The sequence below is a fragment of the Littorina saxatilis genome, linkage group LG14 (assembly GCF_037325665.1).
Source record: "Littorina saxatilis isolate snail1 linkage group LG14, US_GU_Lsax_2.0, whole genome shotgun sequence".
NCBI classification, from domain to species: Eukaryota; Metazoa; Mollusca; class Gastropoda; order Littorinimorpha; family Littorinidae; genus Littorina; species Littorina saxatilis.
Genome location: NC_090258.1, coordinates 45,209,240 through 45,226,155, shown reverse-complemented (window position 1 = coordinate 45,226,155; position 16,916 = coordinate 45,209,240). Strand labels below are relative to the sequence as shown.

At 46.4% G+C, this 16,916-nt stretch overlaps 1 protein-coding gene across 5 annotated transcripts in view; it reads right to left on the bottom strand.

Annotated features, from left to right (window-relative positions):
* LOC138947868 (solute carrier family 49 member 4-like) overlaps positions 1 to 16,916 on the bottom strand; it is a 63,828-nt gene that overhangs the window by 31,364 nt on the left and 15,548 nt on the right. For all 5 annotated transcript variants that reach the window (XM_070319427.1, XM_070319430.1, XM_070319431.1 and 2 more), the window contains exons 6-8: positions 11,651 to 11,704; positions 11,257 to 11,386; positions 10,762 to 10,870 (exon numbers count right to left, since the gene is read on the bottom strand). In XM_070319427.1, the coding sequence (XP_070175528.1) occupies positions 10,762 to 10,870; positions 11,257 to 11,386; positions 11,651 to 11,704 (293 nt within the window). The remainder of the gene's footprint in view (positions 1 to 10,761; positions 10,871 to 11,256; positions 11,387 to 11,650; positions 11,705 to 16,916) is intronic.

Below are 16,916 nucleotides of genomic sequence, written 5' to 3'. Positions count from 1 at the left end.
TCCACCCTGCCTCACAACATCAACACAAGGTCAATAACAAGGTCAATAACAAGGTCAAACCCGATCCACCCTGCCTCACTCTGCAACACAAGGTCAATAACCAGGTCAAACCCTATCCACCCTGCCTCACAACATCAACACAAGGTCAATAACAAGGTCAAACCCTATCCACCCTGCCTCACTCTGCAACAGAACATCAACACAAGGTCAATAACACGGTCAATAACAAGGTCAAACCCTATCCACCCTGCCTCACAACATCAACACAAGGTCAATAACAAGGTCAAACCCTATCCACCCTGCCTCACTCTGCAACAGAACATCAACACAAGGTCAATAACACGGTCAATAACAAGGTCAAACCCTATCCACCCTGCCTCACAACATCAACACAAGGTCAATAACAAGGTCAAACCCTATCCACCCTGCCTCACTCTGCAACAGAACATCAACACAAGGTCAATAACACGGTCAATAACAAGGTCAAACCCTATCCACCCTGCCTCACTCTGCACACGTCAACACAAGGTCAATAACAAGGTCAAACCCCATCCACCCTGCCTCACTCTGCACACAAGGTCAACACAAGGTCAATAACACTGTCAATAACACGGTCAAACCCTATTCACCCTGCCTCACTCTGCAACACAACGTCAACACAAGGTCAATAACACGGTCAAACCCTAACCACCCTGCCTCACTCTGCAACACAACGTCAACACAAGGTCAATAACAAGGTCAAACCCCATCCATCCTGGCTCACTCTGCAACACAAGGTCAATAACAAGGTCAAACCCGATCCACCCTGCCTCACTCTGCAACACAAGGTCAATAACACGGTAAAACCCTGTCCACCCTGCCTCACTCTGCACACAACGTCAACACAAGGTCAATAACACGGTCAAACCCTATCCACCCTGCCTCACTCTGCAACACAAGGTCAACAACAAGGTCAACAACAAAGATGTTGTGTTGATAGCCTGTGTAAAAATCATTTCATCTTTAAACCGTCCTTTCCAAGATGTTGTGTTGATTCTTTCTTTCTTTATTTGGTGTTTAACGTCGTTTTCAACCACGAAGGTTATATCGCGACGGGGAAAGGGGGGGGGGGGGGGGGGGGGGGGGAGATGGGATAGAGCCACTTGTTAATTGTTTCTTGTTCACAAAAGCACTAATCAAAAAATTGCTCCAGGGGCTTGCAACGTAGTACAATATATTACCTTACTGGGAGAATCCAAGTTTCCAGTACAAAGGACTTAACATTTCTTACATACTGCTTGACCAAAATCTTTACAAACATTGACTATATTCTATACAAGAAACACTTAACAAGGGTAAAAGGAGAAACAGAATCCGTTAGTCGCCTCTTACGACATGCTGGGGAGCATCGGGTAAATTCTTCCCCCTAACCCGCGGGGGGACGTTGTGTTGATAGCCTGTGTAAAAATCATTTCATCTTCAGACCGCCTCCTTTCCAAGATGTTGTGTTGATAGCCTGTGTAAAAATCATTTCATCTTCAGACCGTCCTTTCCAAGATGTTGTGTTGATAGCCTGTGTAAAAATCATTTCATCTTTAGACCGTCCTTTCCAAGATGTTGTGTTGATTCTTTCTTTCTTTATTTGGTGTTTAACGTCGTTTTTAACCGTTCAAGGTTATATCGCGACGGGGAAAGGGGGGAGATGGGATAGAGCCACTTGTTAATTGTTTCTTGTTCACAAAAGCACTAATAAAAAAATTGCTCCAGGGGCTTGCAACGCAGTACAATATATGACCTTACTGGGAGAATCCAAAATTTTAATAATAAATTTTCATTTAATTAATATACTTACCCAACTCACATATAGCAATTAACTCTAGTTCAGTGCTGGTAACGCTGTACGTGTCCCCTTGGTAACAAGGGAGACCACTCTAAAAAAGAGTGACCAATCCCATAAGGCCAGACTAACAACAAGCCTGACTTCCGTATGTGTGCGCATACGCCGCCATTTGTATTCATTCCAAAACGAAGCCCAACTCACTTCTTTTTTAGACCCCCATACCACCACAGCGGGGAGGCGGGAGGGAATAAACGATGTGAGTTGGGTAAATATATTAATTTTTGTTTGTTTGTTTGTTTGTTTATTTGTTGCTTAACGTCCAGCCGACTACGCAGAGCCATATCAGGACGAGGAAGGGGGGGATGAAGGGGGCCACTTGTCAAGCGATTCCTGTTTACAAATGCACTAACCCATTACTTGTGTCCCAGCAGGCTTTAGTAAAACTAAATTAATACCTACTGGAAGATTACCAGTTTCCAGTATGTTAAAATAGGCTTAACCTATCTACTGCTGGACTTACATCAGAACACTAACAGATTAAACTATACATGAATCGCAAGACAAGCGGCAAGAGAAGAGATTTTTGGAAAAAATACAGGTGAATGAGCAAGAAGGCAGAAAAAAGAAAAGAATTCATGAAGAAAAAGAGAGCATGACAGGAAAGAGGAACCAAAAATGTACCTAACAGCAAACTAGAAAGCTCCTGCGGTTCCAAAAACAGGAGGGGCTTTTAATTTCATAACCGCAGTGCCCCACTGCGGGAATATATTAATTAAATGAAAATTTATTATTAAAATTTTGGATTAAATTACATATCTTTACCCAACTCACATATAGCAGATTGCTACTATAGGTGGCGGGTACTCACCAAAATCATGAAAGTAGGACCTGTCCTGCGGCTACCATAGCAGGCAACCCGGAACTGCCGTCCTGTCTCAAGGAGGAGACGTCTCTGAGGTAATAGTTAATAAACACATCCTCAGATCGCCAGTACGCAGACTCCAGAACTTCGGCCAAGCGGCCCGACCGGAGGACTGCCAAAGAGGAGGCCCATGCCCTTGCCTCATGTGTTCTTGCCGAAGTGAGAGGCAGCACTGCCCTAACATCTCCCGACTGTTTTATCCACCAGGCGTAAGCTTGTTTGATCAACGTGGAGACCCACTTGGTTAACGTTGTTTTTGCGATATCCTTACACCTTGCTGTGTTCAGTGAAATAAAGAGAAGCTTCTGGTTTTCTGAACGAATGTGCCGAGTCCGCGACAGGTAACTGCTGAGCGTTCTCACAGGACAATTAACTACGTCTGGATCTCCAGGAGCAAGAATTTTGCTCAAGGGGGGAATGTTAATGACAGGAGAGATTTGGCCTGGTTTCTGATTTTTCGCAAGAAAATCCGGCCTAAACCTAAGTGAAATAGACCCATCTTTCTCAGTCGAGATATCTTTCGCTAATCCAGACAAAGCATGCACCTCGCTACCTCTACGAGAAGTCGCGAGTAAAACCAGAAAAACGGCCTTGCGTGTTAAATTAACCAGGCTGGCTGACTGAAGAGGTTCAAACTCATCTGATGCCAAAAAAACGCAAAACCAGCAACAAATCCCAGGCTGGGAGCTGAGACTTTGAACGAGCGGCCTTAAGGGAGGCTCCCTTAATAACACTAGAAATGACTCCACTGAGAGTAATCTTGTGACCTAGCTGCCGCAGCGTTGAGGAGATAGCTGACCTTCTAACGCGAAGGGAAGAAGAAGACCCACCCTGATCTGCTAGCCAGGCCAAATGATTGGCCACCTGCATAGATCTTGTTGACAGGGGTCTAACCCCGTTACGTTCACACCATGTAACCCAGGACGACCAATGAGAGGAGTACACCGAGCTAGTCGACTCCCTATGGGCATGCTTCACAAAATTCAGAGTGGCAGAAGATGCCCCTGCCCTAAGCAAAGAGCTTCTGACAGAATCCAACCGTGTAGGTTTAGAACCTGAGGATTCTCGTGAGGGATGCCTGACCGGGGTTGCAAGAGTTCTCCCTTTCTTACTGCGAGGGGGATAGGCGGTCGAACCGCCAGTCGCAGCAAGTCCGGGAACCAGTGCTGGCTTGGCCATAATGGGGCAACCAACACCAGCGCTGGTCTCTCCAAATCGACTTTCCTCAAAACTTTGCCTAACAGACAGAACGGCGGGAAAGTGTAAGCTGTCAGGTTTGACCAGTCCAGTTCCAGAGCGTTCACTCCCTACGCCAGAGGATCTGGGAAAGGGGACACGAAAAGGGGCAGCCTCGCCGAGAATCTTGTTGCGAACAAGTCGATCAACGGCTTGTCGATCTGTATCCAAAGTCTCTGCAGGGACTGATGAGACAGAGTCCACTCTGAATGGACAACCTTGTCTCCCCTGCTCAGTGTGTCCGCAAGGACGTTCAAGCTGCCCTTCAGGTAAACCGCTGACAGCTGTATGTGCCACAAATCGCACCACGTCAGGATGCGGCAAGCACTGTCTGAAAGACTGAGAGACCGTGTCCCTCCCTGCCTGTTTACGTAAGACGCCACAGTCATATTGTCTGTGTGGAGCCTGACATGACTGTTCTTCAGGAAAGGCAGAAAAGCTTGGAGGGCCAAAGAAACTGCCTCCAACTCCAGCGCATTGATGTGCAGGGAGGACTGAGCCGAGTCCCAAACCCCTGACGTCATATCGACATATGCTCCGCCAGGTGAGCGCCCCACCCCCTCTGAGAGGCGTCTGTGAAGAGTTCGTTCTCTGGCAACGGGCCGATGTCAAAACCCGTACACTGGCCAGATTCTCTCCGTGAAGCGAGCGGATCAAGTCCTGGAGTTTGGTCACCCTTCTCTGAGAAGGGCGGACAGACCAATCTCGGGTGTCGAAATCCATCCCTAGATATGAGAACTTCTGGGATGGATCCAACTCCGACTTTGACAGGTTTATCGAAAAGCCGAGCTGAGCTGCCTGACTGACGACTTTCCGAGTATGGACCCCGCAAAGATCTCTGTCCTGATGGAGGATCAGCCAATCGTCCAAGTACGCACGGAGGCGCACACCCTCTTTTCTCACCAGAGAGCAAAGTTGTCGAACGACTATGGTAAAGATCCATGGCGCGAGAGATAGACCGAACGGAAGTGCCCTGAACTGATAGGCCGTGTCTCCCCAGGGGAAACGCAACCATTTCCTGTCTGTGACATGCATCAGGACGTGGAAATACGCATCTGTTAAGTCCACCGACGTTGCTCAGTCCCCTGGACGCAGAGCCTCCCGTACTGAGACCGGAGTCTCCATGGTGAATTTCACTACCCGAAGGAACTTGTTCAAAGTCGATAGATCCAACACCGGTCTCCATGCCCCCGAGGCTTTCGGCACTACAAAGAGTCTGCCGTAAAACCCCGGCGGCCGTAAAACCGTGACTTCCTCTATTGCCCCCTTGAGGAGAAGGGCTGTCACCTCCTTTTGTACAGCAGCCCTTGCCTCTAAGTCTCTTGGAGCTTTGCATGGCGGCATTATCCTGGTAAGAGGTGCCTTTTCCCCTGACCAGAGAAGTCGGAACCCCGAACGCACCATCCCCGTAACCCACTAATTGCTGTCCACCAGCTGCAGCCAGGAAGAGAGGGCCCTGGACGGGCCGCCCGCTACAACCAGTGCGGGGGCTACCGGGATGAGAGGTTCGGGGGAGCATCATTGGGGGTGAGGCTTGCGCCCCGACCCCCTAGAGCCGCCAAAAGACTGTCCCCTCTTAGGGTAAGGCGCTCCGCGACCCCTACCCCTCGAGGCAAAGGACTGAGTCTGAGTCTTACCGCCGCCAGACGAAGAAGTCTGAGGCTTGTTAGACGACTGAGTTTGCGGCTTGCTCTAAGTCTTCGGCAAACCCTGAAGCGCGATACGGGATATGGCAAGATCCCTCGCGTCCTGAGTTTCCTTCTGGAGAGCGTCTAGGGAAGACTGCCCCAAAAGAGCACCCTCTGAGAATGGAGAATTCTTCAAGTTCTCAACAGTGGTCTTGTCCCTAATCCTAGAGCCTGCCAAAAACGCAGACCTCCGGGCAAGGACGGCATGTGTGTAAAGCTTCGCAGACAGAGACATCTGCTCTTTGGAAACTCTAGCCAGAGTAGACAACAGAGTGGTCACATCCACAGAGGAAGCATCGAAGCGAAACTCAAATGGATCCAAAGAGGTAGCGATGGACCTCGACAAAGACCTCTGCAAAGTTTCAGAAACAGAGGAGAGTTCCAACAAAGATCTCCCTGTCTCCTCCACAGCCGCAAGGGAAGCGTCAGTGTATGGGACAAGCTTGTCCTTACCGTAGCCGTCTTCCCGTAACACAGCAAGTTCCGGTGAAACCGGAAGTACCGCCGGAGGCAATGCGAACGAGTCAATCAAATTGACAGGCTGCGAAGTCAGCTTGCCATTCCGGAAACCGGAAGCAGCTTGCTCCCCAACCTTCGCAAGTCAAGGGATGACAACGTCCGGAGCCTCGCTATGTTGAGTCAACAGCGGAAACGGCGGACCACGTCTAATCTTGCGAACATTCGCCATCTCAAAAGCAATAGATGGAGATGAAGCGAACCTTGTGTTCCTTCGCCGACCGGAAATCATCAAAAGCGGAGAGAGGTGGAGGAAGCTTTAAAGAACTCTCAGCCACCCCTTCCGGAAAATACCTAAATGCCGTCTCGGCCGCCAGTGACACTGCACTTGACAGCCTAAACGGCATGTTCGGTTGAGTGTCTTCCGCCGAAACGGAAGTACCCTCGTCAACGTCTCCTTCCTGCTCCAAAGAGCATTCCGGAAGCTGACCCCCGGAGAGACTCGCATGGTCAGACCGAGAGTCGGCTACGCCAACAACTTCCTGCCACCCGGGCGGAAGAGGATAAGTCCGATCCCCGTTATGCTCTGACCGAGAGGGCTTTGACAAATCCTTACGCTGCACAGGGCCCTCCGACCCCACCGACCTGGCGCTTACGCCCAAAGGATCGGCTGGGTTGTCAGGACTTTCGCTGCTCGGCGAGCACGCATTCTCATCCTCCTGTGCACGCAACCCACTTTCGCCGGAGAACCCGGCTACTCGTGGGGTAGACCAACCTTTGACATGCCCAGGCATGTTCACCAACGACACACGTCGACAGTCACCGTCCTGCGTAGCATGAACGTCGGCATGAGTGACGAAACCGGAAGCAGCCGCGGAAGCGGAAGCAGAAGCGGAAGGTGAAGACCGGATCCGAGCAAGTGATGACGCATCCACCACACCGGAAGGAAGAGCGCGTAGCTCCGCCCTAGTAGACGTCAAATCTGCCGCCAACGTCGAAACCTGCGAACTTAACGTAAGCAACAAAGAAGCAACATCCGAGGGCAACAACCCAGAACTAACCGGAGCCCCCGAATCAACGACAGCTTTGACCACATGGCTAACCTTGTCTTTAACCTTCAAAGGCACAATGTCAGCCGGCGGATTATCAACAAGAACATCAATGCATTTGTTAGAAACTGGTTCTAGAACTGAGATAGCGGTTATTCCGGCACTCTTACTCTTTCTAGACACTTTCTTAGTGGGAGAAGCTGCAGCAGTCACCTGTCTCGAACTGGACTGCTTCTTGGCGTTCTCCGCCATAACAAAACGAACTCACAAAAAAATTTTCTTTGAAAAATATTACAAGTCCGAAAATTGCGACCAAAGTGTCGCCAAAGTTTCACAAAACAAGAAAGACCTCACCCAAACAGCATCAGGTGAAGAAGCAAGCACAGCAGACCAAGGGGTAAAGCCAAAGTACAAAGACTAAGGCATAAAGCTGACAACAGCCGGAGCGTACATAGATAGCGACCAGTTCCCTTGAACGCTGAGTGTGGAATGAATACAAATGGCGGCGTATGCGCACACATACGGAAGTCAGGCTTGTTGTTAGTCTGGCCTTATGGGATTGGTCACTCTTTTTTAGAGTGGTCTCCCTTGTTACCAAGGGGACGCGTACAGCGTTACCAGCACTGAACTAGAGTTAATTGCTATATGTGAGTTGGGTAAAGATATGTAATTTAATGCAAGTTTCCAGTATAAAGGACTTAACATTTCTTACATACTGCTTGACTAAAATCTTAACAAACATTGACTATATTCTATACAAGACACACTTAACAAGGGTAAAAGGAGAAACAGAATCAGTTAGTCGCCTCTTACGACATGCTGGGTAAATTCTTCCCCCTAACCCGCGGGGGGTTGTTGTGTTGATAGCCTGTGTTAAAATCCTTTCATCTTTAGACCGCTTCCTTTCCAAGATGTTGTGTTGATAGCCTGTGTAAAAATCATTTCATCTTCAGACCGTCCTTTCCAAGATGTTGTGTTGATAGCCTGTGTAAAAATCATTTCATCTTCAGACCGTCCTTTCCAAGATGTTGTGTTGATAGCCTGTGTAAAAATCATTTCATCTTCAGACCGTCCTTTCCAAGATGTTGTGTTGATAGCCTGTGTAAAAATCATTTCATCTTCAGACTGTCCTTTCCAAGATGTTGTGTTGATAGCCTGTGTAAAAATCATTTCATCTTCAGACCGTCCTTTCCAAGATGTGGTGTTGATAGCCTGTGTAAAAATCATTTCATCTTCAGACTGTCCTTTCCAAGATGTTGTGTTGATAGCCTGTGTAAAAATCATTTCATCTTCAGACCGTCCTTTCCAAGATGTGAATGAATGCAAATGCGCTAGTACGCTATCATACAGAAACAAACACAACTCCAAATGTAGGTTCCCTCCACTGTATTATACAGGTATAACACTTAACAGCATACACACAAATACACACAATCATGAACATAAATGTTAGGTACTCAAAAATCCAGTACTCACAGTTTTGGTAGGCAAAAAAACACTCGAGATGACAATCTCGTACCCAATTGCAATGACAAAACTCTCTATCCTTCACTGAGGTATAAAACTACAAAAACAGTTCGTGGACTCACAGGCACACGATATCTAGTTTACACGTATCTACTCACGGCTCTAGTGTAGTCAACAAAAACCAGTTATAGTTTCTACTACGGCAGACTTAAAACACTGTCTGCTCTGTCTACTAAGTATTCCTTATCTCTTAAGTAATTAAGATATTGTAGACATATTTTAATTCTGGTCATACGCAGAATTACACAGCTTCTTTTGCTGTTCACTAGGAAATGTATTTTACTACTAATTCCTGCTATTGGTGACCTCGGTCTACTCAGTTTTTACCGCCCTGTGACCACTATGGTCTAACTCAACGGACAAACATAACCGTGCACTAGCTTCTAGAAATCCCGTCGAATCTCAGCTATGCGAGTCTAAAGGCGTGATATTCCGGCGACTTCTCAGATCCTTCATTCTGTCGTCTGGTCGCTACCTTCCTTTACGACCGGTTACACGACGCACGGCACAACATAAATAGCGGACATCTTGTCTTAGATATCTGTCTGCTATGTTTAAAGTTACAGTGTTAGTCGATTCGACTTATGCGATAAACATTAACGATATTCAAATGCTTATTCCATTTACCTGTTAAGTGCTCTACTTGGGCTTCCTTTCTCCCGGTCGATTCCTGTGACAACCCCTCCCTGTCGCTGGACAGTGGTTAAGTGTAACGATATCTTCGTTGCGATTTACAAAGTCAACTCTCTCGGTCAGTGAGCTGAATTCACAGTACGTGCAACCACACTTCACTACGTCACTCTATTATCTCTGGTTAGCGCTCTCAAAGCGTGGAGGATATCACTATCAAACTTTGCCTGTTAGTGTTATTCGTGATTTCCTTCACAGATGTTGTGTTGATAGCCTGTGTAAAAATTATTTCATCTTCAGACCGCTTCCTTCTAAAACCTGATTTTCTCAGATTGTTCATGGCCGTAATAGGGCCGTTGCACTGTAGTTTAATGTCTACTTTATTACTGCAAACAACAAGTTTAAAAAACAATACTTCCCATGCCTTTAAGACATGGAATAAGAAAATTAACTAAGGGGAAAAATAATATTTGCCAACATCACAAACTTCTGCTTTAATATTGGTATCCAACCAGAACTACTGCTCCTTTTGTCTCCATCTTATGAACCACACGCAAGGATAGTTTTTACACTCAGAAATAACATGCATGGAATGGCTTGAGCAAGCATACATATTGTTCTTTCCCTATGCAAAAGCTCCTGGCTGCCAAGCCAATAAAAACAAGTAATCATTGTCTATACGCAACGCTTGATACAATGACACGCCCCTAAAAAACAAAGACGAGAGGGTAACACAGGTAAGTGACCTCGCTGATACCGTGAGGTTTGAGTATAACACAAGTAACTGACCTCGCTGATACCGTGAGGTTTGAGTATAACACAGGTAACTGACCTCGCTAATGCCGTGAGGTTTGAGTATAACACAGGTAAGTGAACTCGCTGATACCGTAAGGTTTGAGTATAACACAGGTAACTGACCTTGCTGATACCGTGAGGTTTGAGTATAACACAGGTAACTGACCTCGCTGATACCGTGAGGTTTGAGTATAACACAGGTAACTGACCTCGCTAATGCCGTGAGGTTTGAGTATAATACAGGTAACTGACCTCGCTGATGCCGTGAGGTTTGAGTATAACACAGGTAACTGACCTCGCTGATACCGTGAGGTTTGAGTATAACACAGGTAACTGACCTCGCTGATGCCGTGAGGTTTGAGTATAACACAGGTAACTGACCTCGCTGATACCGTGAGGTTTGAGTATAACACAGGTAACTGACCTCGCTGATACCGTGAGGTTTGAGTATAACACAGGTAAGTGACCTCGCTGATACCATGAGGTTTGAGTATAACACAGGTAAGTGACCTCGCTGATACCGTGAGGTTTGAGTATAACACAGGTAAGTGACCTCGCTGATACCGTGAGGTTTGAGTATAACACAGGTAACTGACCTCGCTGATGCCGTGAGGTTTGAGTATAACACAGGTAACTGACCTCGCTGATGCCGTGAGGTTTGAGTATAACGTTGATGACACTGGACCAGCAGTTGAGCACGCCCTGAGACAGTCCGTACGATATCCCCAGTATCCAGAACTGAGGTAGTCTGCACAAAACACAAAACACTAACAACAGCCCTTTATAAACAGCGATCAAACTGATGACAACCTTCAGGCATTTAAAGAGCCGCTATGACATACCTTATATGCATTTTATTTTGTGCCAAATTATTCATTTGACAGAGATAGAGAAAGTCATTGTTCTACAAGACTGAACTCACAGTCGACAAGTGTACTATGTTACTTGTATTTATATTCCATGGTGTGAAAAGTTTATCATGTCTTATCATGTGAGTGTCAGCTGTCTAGGAATGCTGTGTCACCATATTCTCAATTTGTTTTGCTGTCATTTAGCGTAATCTGTTTCGGTGGAGATTCTCGAAGACTTTTCTGTGCGGTTTAAGCTATTATGCTAATGCTATATAATGCTTACCTGACAATATTTTGGATTCCCACAAAGAAGTCGTCGCGCTGCACGGTGGCCGAGACGCTGGGAGGTAGCGGTGGTTTCTTGGGCAGGTAGATAAAGATGAGAAGGAACAACATACACGCCCACCCGCACTCTGTGGCACAGAAACATTCAACAACAGTTTTAGTCAGTGTATGAAGCACAAGAATCACCTTTGGAGGCAAAGCCAGTCAAACAGAAGAGATTTTAAGAGATAAATTAATAGCCCTATAAAAAATGCCCATTGATTCAAGTCAAAGAGCATGACAAATTCTATGACTACAACCAGGTGAAAGTTAAAAAAGTTGGTTCTGTAAACAAATGTGTAAAAAGTTGGTTCTGTAAACAAATGAGTGTAAAAAGTTGGCTGGGTGTTTACCAATGTACATCAGTCGATGGATGGCCTCCCTCTCTCTGGACACTCTCTCCGCTTCTGAAAACAGACAACACATCTCATCTCTCATATACACACACAGAGTGGACAGCACAGACAACACATCTCATCTCTCATATACACACACAATCTGACACACAGAAAGGACAGCACAGAAGTAACACAACCAATCTGACACACAGAAGTAACACAACCAATCTGACACACAGAGAGGACAGCACAGAAGTAACACAACCAATCTGACACACAGAGAGGACAGCACAGAAGTAACACAACCAATCTGACACACACAGAGGACAGCACAGAAGTAACACAACCAATCTGACACACACAGAGAGAACAGCACAGAAGTAACACAACCAATCTGACACACACAGAGAGGACAGCACAGAAGTAACACAACCAATCTGACACACAGAGAGGACAGCACAGAAGTAACACAACCAATCTGATACACACAGAGGACAGCACAGAAGTAACACAACCAATCTGACACACACAGAGAGGACAGCACAGAAGTTACACAACCAATCTGACACACACACAGAGAGGACAGCACAGAAGTAACACAACCAATCTGACACACAGAGAGAGGACAGCACAGAAGTAACACAACCAATCTGACACACAGAAAGGACAGCACAGAAGTAACACAACCAATCTGACACACAGAGAGGACAGCACAGAAGTAACACAACCAATCTGACACACACAGAGGACAGCACAGAAGTAACACAACCAATCTGACACACAGAGAGGACAGCACAGAAGTAACACAACCAATCTGACACACACAGAGAGGACAGCACAGAAGTAACACAACCAATCTGACACACACAGAGAGGACAGCACAGGAGTAACACAACCAATCTGACACAGACACAGAGGACAGCACAGAAGTTCTTTCTTTCTTTATTTGGTGTTTAACATCGTTTTCAACCACGAAGGTTATATCGCGACGGCAGCACAGAAGTAACACATCCAATCTGACACACAGAGAGAGGACAGTACAGAAGTAACACAACCAATCTGACACACACACAGAGGACAGCACAGAAGTAACACAACCAATCTGACACACAGAGAGGACAGCACAAAAGTAACACAACCAATCTGACACACAGAGAGAGGACAGTACAGAAGTAACACAACCAATCTGACACACACACACACAGAGAGGACAGTACAGAAGTAACACAACCAATCTGACACACAGAGAGAGGACAGCACAGAAGTAACACAACCAATCTGACACACAGAGAGAGGACAGCACAGAAGTAACACAACCAATCTGACACACAGAGAGGACAGCACAGAAGTAACACAACCAATCTGACACACACACAGAGGACAGCACAGAGGTAACACAACCAATCTGACACACACAGAGAGGACAGCACAGAAGTAACACAACCAATCTGACACACACAGAGAGGACAGCACAGAAGTAACACAACCAATCTGACACACACAGAGAGGACAGCACAGAAGTAACACAACCAATCTGACACACAGAGAGAGGACAGTACAGAAGTAACACAACCAATCTGACACACACACACACAGAGAACAGCACAGAAGTAACACAACCAATCTGACACACACAGAGAGGACAGCACAGAAGTAACACAACCAATCTGACACACAGAGAGAGGACAGTACAGAACACAACCAATCTGACACACAGAGAGAGGACAGTACAGAAGTAACACAACCAATCTGACACACACACACAGAGGACAGCACAGAAGTAACACAACCAATCTGACACACACACAGAGGACAGCACAGAAGTAACACAACCAATCTGACACACACACAGAGGACAGCACAGAAGTAACACAACCAATCTGACACACAGAGAGGACAGCACAGAAGTAACACAACCAATCTGACACACAGAGAGGACAGCACAAAAGTAACACAACCAATCTGACACACAGAGAGGACAGTACAGAAGTAACACAACCAATCTGACACACACAGAGAGGACAGCACAGAAGTAACACAACCAATCTGACACACACAGAGAGGACAGCACAAAAGTAACACAACCAATCTGACACACAGAGAGGACAGCACAAAAGTAACACAACCAATCTGACACACAGAGAGGACAGTACAGAAGTAACACAACCAATCTGACACACACACACAGAGAGGACAGTACAGAAGTAACACAACCAATCTGACACACACACAGAGGACAGCACAGAAGTAACACAACCAATCTGACACACAGAAAGGACAGCACAGAAGTAACACAACCAATCTGACACACAGAGAGGACAGCACAGAAGTAACACAACCAATCTGACACACACAGAGGACAGCACAGAAGTAACACAACCAATCTGACACACACAGAGGACAGCACAGAAGTAACACAACCAATCTGACACACACACAGAGGACAGTACAGAAGTAACACAACCAATCTAACACACACAGAGGACAGCACAGAAGTAACACAACCAATCTGACACACACAGAGGACAGCACAGAAGTAACACAACCAATCTGACACACACACAGAGGACAGTACAGAAGTAACACAACCAATCTAACACACACAGAGGACAGCACAGAAGTAACACAACCAATCTGACACACACAGAGGACAGCACAGAAGTAACACAACCAATCTGACACACAGAGAGAGATGACAGCACAGAAGTAACACAACCAATCTGACACACAGAGAGAGGACAGTACAGAAGTAACACAACCAATCTGACACACACACAGAGGTCAGTACAGAAGTGGAAATGGGTGGCCAGTGGTAACGCACTAGCGCTCGGAAGCGAGAGGTTGCGAGTTCGACCCTGGGTCAGGGCGTTAGCAATTTTCTCCCCCCTTTCCTAACCTAGGTGGTGGGTTCAAGTGCTAGTCTTTCGGATGAGACGAAAAACCGAGGTCCCTTCGTGTACACTACATTGGGGTGTGCACGTTAAGGATCCCACGATTGACAAAAGGGTCTTTCCTGGCAAAATTGTATAGGCATAGATAAAAATGTCCACCAAAATACCCGTGTGACTTGGAATAATAGGCCGTGAAAAGTAGGATATGCGCAGAAATGGCTGCGATCTGCTGGCCGATGTGAATGCGTGATGTATTGTGTAAAAAAAAATTCCATCTCACACGGCATAAATAAATCCCTGCGCCTTGAATATGTGCGCGATATAAATTGCATAAAAAAAAGTTAAAAAAATAAAAAATCCCTGCGCTTAGAACTGTACCCACGGAATACGTGCGATATAAGCCTCATATTGATTGATTGATTCAGAAGTAACACAACCAATCTGACACACACACAGAGGACAGCACAGAAGTAACACAACCAATCTGACACACACACAGAGGACAGTACAGAAGTAACACAACCAATCTGACACACAGAGAGGACAGCACAGAAGTAACACAACCAATCTGACACACACAGAGGACAGTACAGAAGTAACACAACCAATCTGACACACACAGAGGACAGCACAGAAGTAACACAACCAATCTGACACACAGAGAGAGGACAGTACAGAAGTAACACAACCAATCTAACACACACAGAGGACAGCACAGAAGTAACACAACCAATCTGACACACACACACAGAGGACAACACAGAAGTAACACAACCAATCTGACACACACACAGAGGACAGCACAGAAGTAACACAACCAATCTGACACACAGAGAGAGGAGAGCACAGAAGTAACACAACCAATCTGACACACAGAGAGGACAGTACAGAAGTAACACAACCAATCTGACACACACAGAGGACAGCACAGAAGTAACACAACCAATCTGACACACAGAGAGAGGACAGCACAGAAGTAACACAACCAATCTGACACACAGAGCGGACAGCACAGAAGTAACACAACCAATCTGACACAGAGAGAGGACAGCACAGAAGTAACACAACCAATCTGACACACAGAGAGGACAGCACAGAAGTAACACAACCAATCTGACACACACAGAGGACAGCACAGAAGTAACACAACCAATCTGACACACACAGAGGACAGCACAGAAGTAACACAACCAATCTGACACACACACAGAGGACAGCACAGAAGTAACACAACCATTCTGACACACACAGAGGACAGCACAGAAGTAACACAACCATTCTGACACACAGAGAGGACAGCACAGAAGTAACACAACCAATCTGACACACACACACAGAGGACAGCACAGAAGTAACACAACCAATCTGACACACACACAGAGGACAGTACAGAAGTAACACAACCAATCTGACACACACACAGAGGACAGTACAGAAGTAACACAACCAATCTGACACACAGAGAGGACACCACAGAAGTAACACAACCAATCTGACACACACAGAGGACAGCACAGAAGTAACACAACCAATCTGACACACAGAGAGGACAGTACAGTAGTAACACAACCAATCTAACACACACACAGAGGACAGCACAGAAGTAACACAACCAATCTGACACACACAGAGAGGACAGCACAGAAGTAACACAACCAATCTGACACACACACAGAGGACAGCACAGAAGTAACACAACCAATCTGACACACACAGAGAGGACAGCACAGAAGTAACACAACCAATCTGACACACAAAGAGAGGACAGCACAGAAGTAACACAACCAATCTGACACAGAGAGAGGACAGCACAGAAGTAACAACCAATCTGACACAGAGAGAGGACAGCACAGAAGTAACACAACCAATCTGACACACAGAGAGTACAGCACAGAAGTAACACAACCAATCTGACACACAGAGAGGACAGCACAGAAGTAACACAACCAATCTGACACACAGAGAGGACAGCACAGAAGTTACACAACCTTCAGAAGACATGCTACACATTTCACAAGACAGATCAAGGGTCAAAAGCAGTCAAAAATTGTGTATGTCTTACAATCAAATTAATCAGGTACTCATGTATACACTGACGGATCTGCCGACCAGGCTGTCAGAAGTGGTGGTGCCGGAATCTACATAAAGTACCCAGGAGGTCGAGAAGAAGAACACATCTCCCTCGCTACCGGCCTCTACTCCACCAACTTCAAGGCTGAAGCAGTAGCGCTCCAGACAGGTGCAGCCCACATTGAGCACAGTCCACTCTCCTCCAACAACGTTGTGTTCTTCAGCGACGCAAAGTCAGTCCTGCAGGCCTTAAACACTGCCAGAGACAAAGAACTGAATGACCTGTCATCCGCCTTGACCTCCCTGTGCAGAGCCCACAC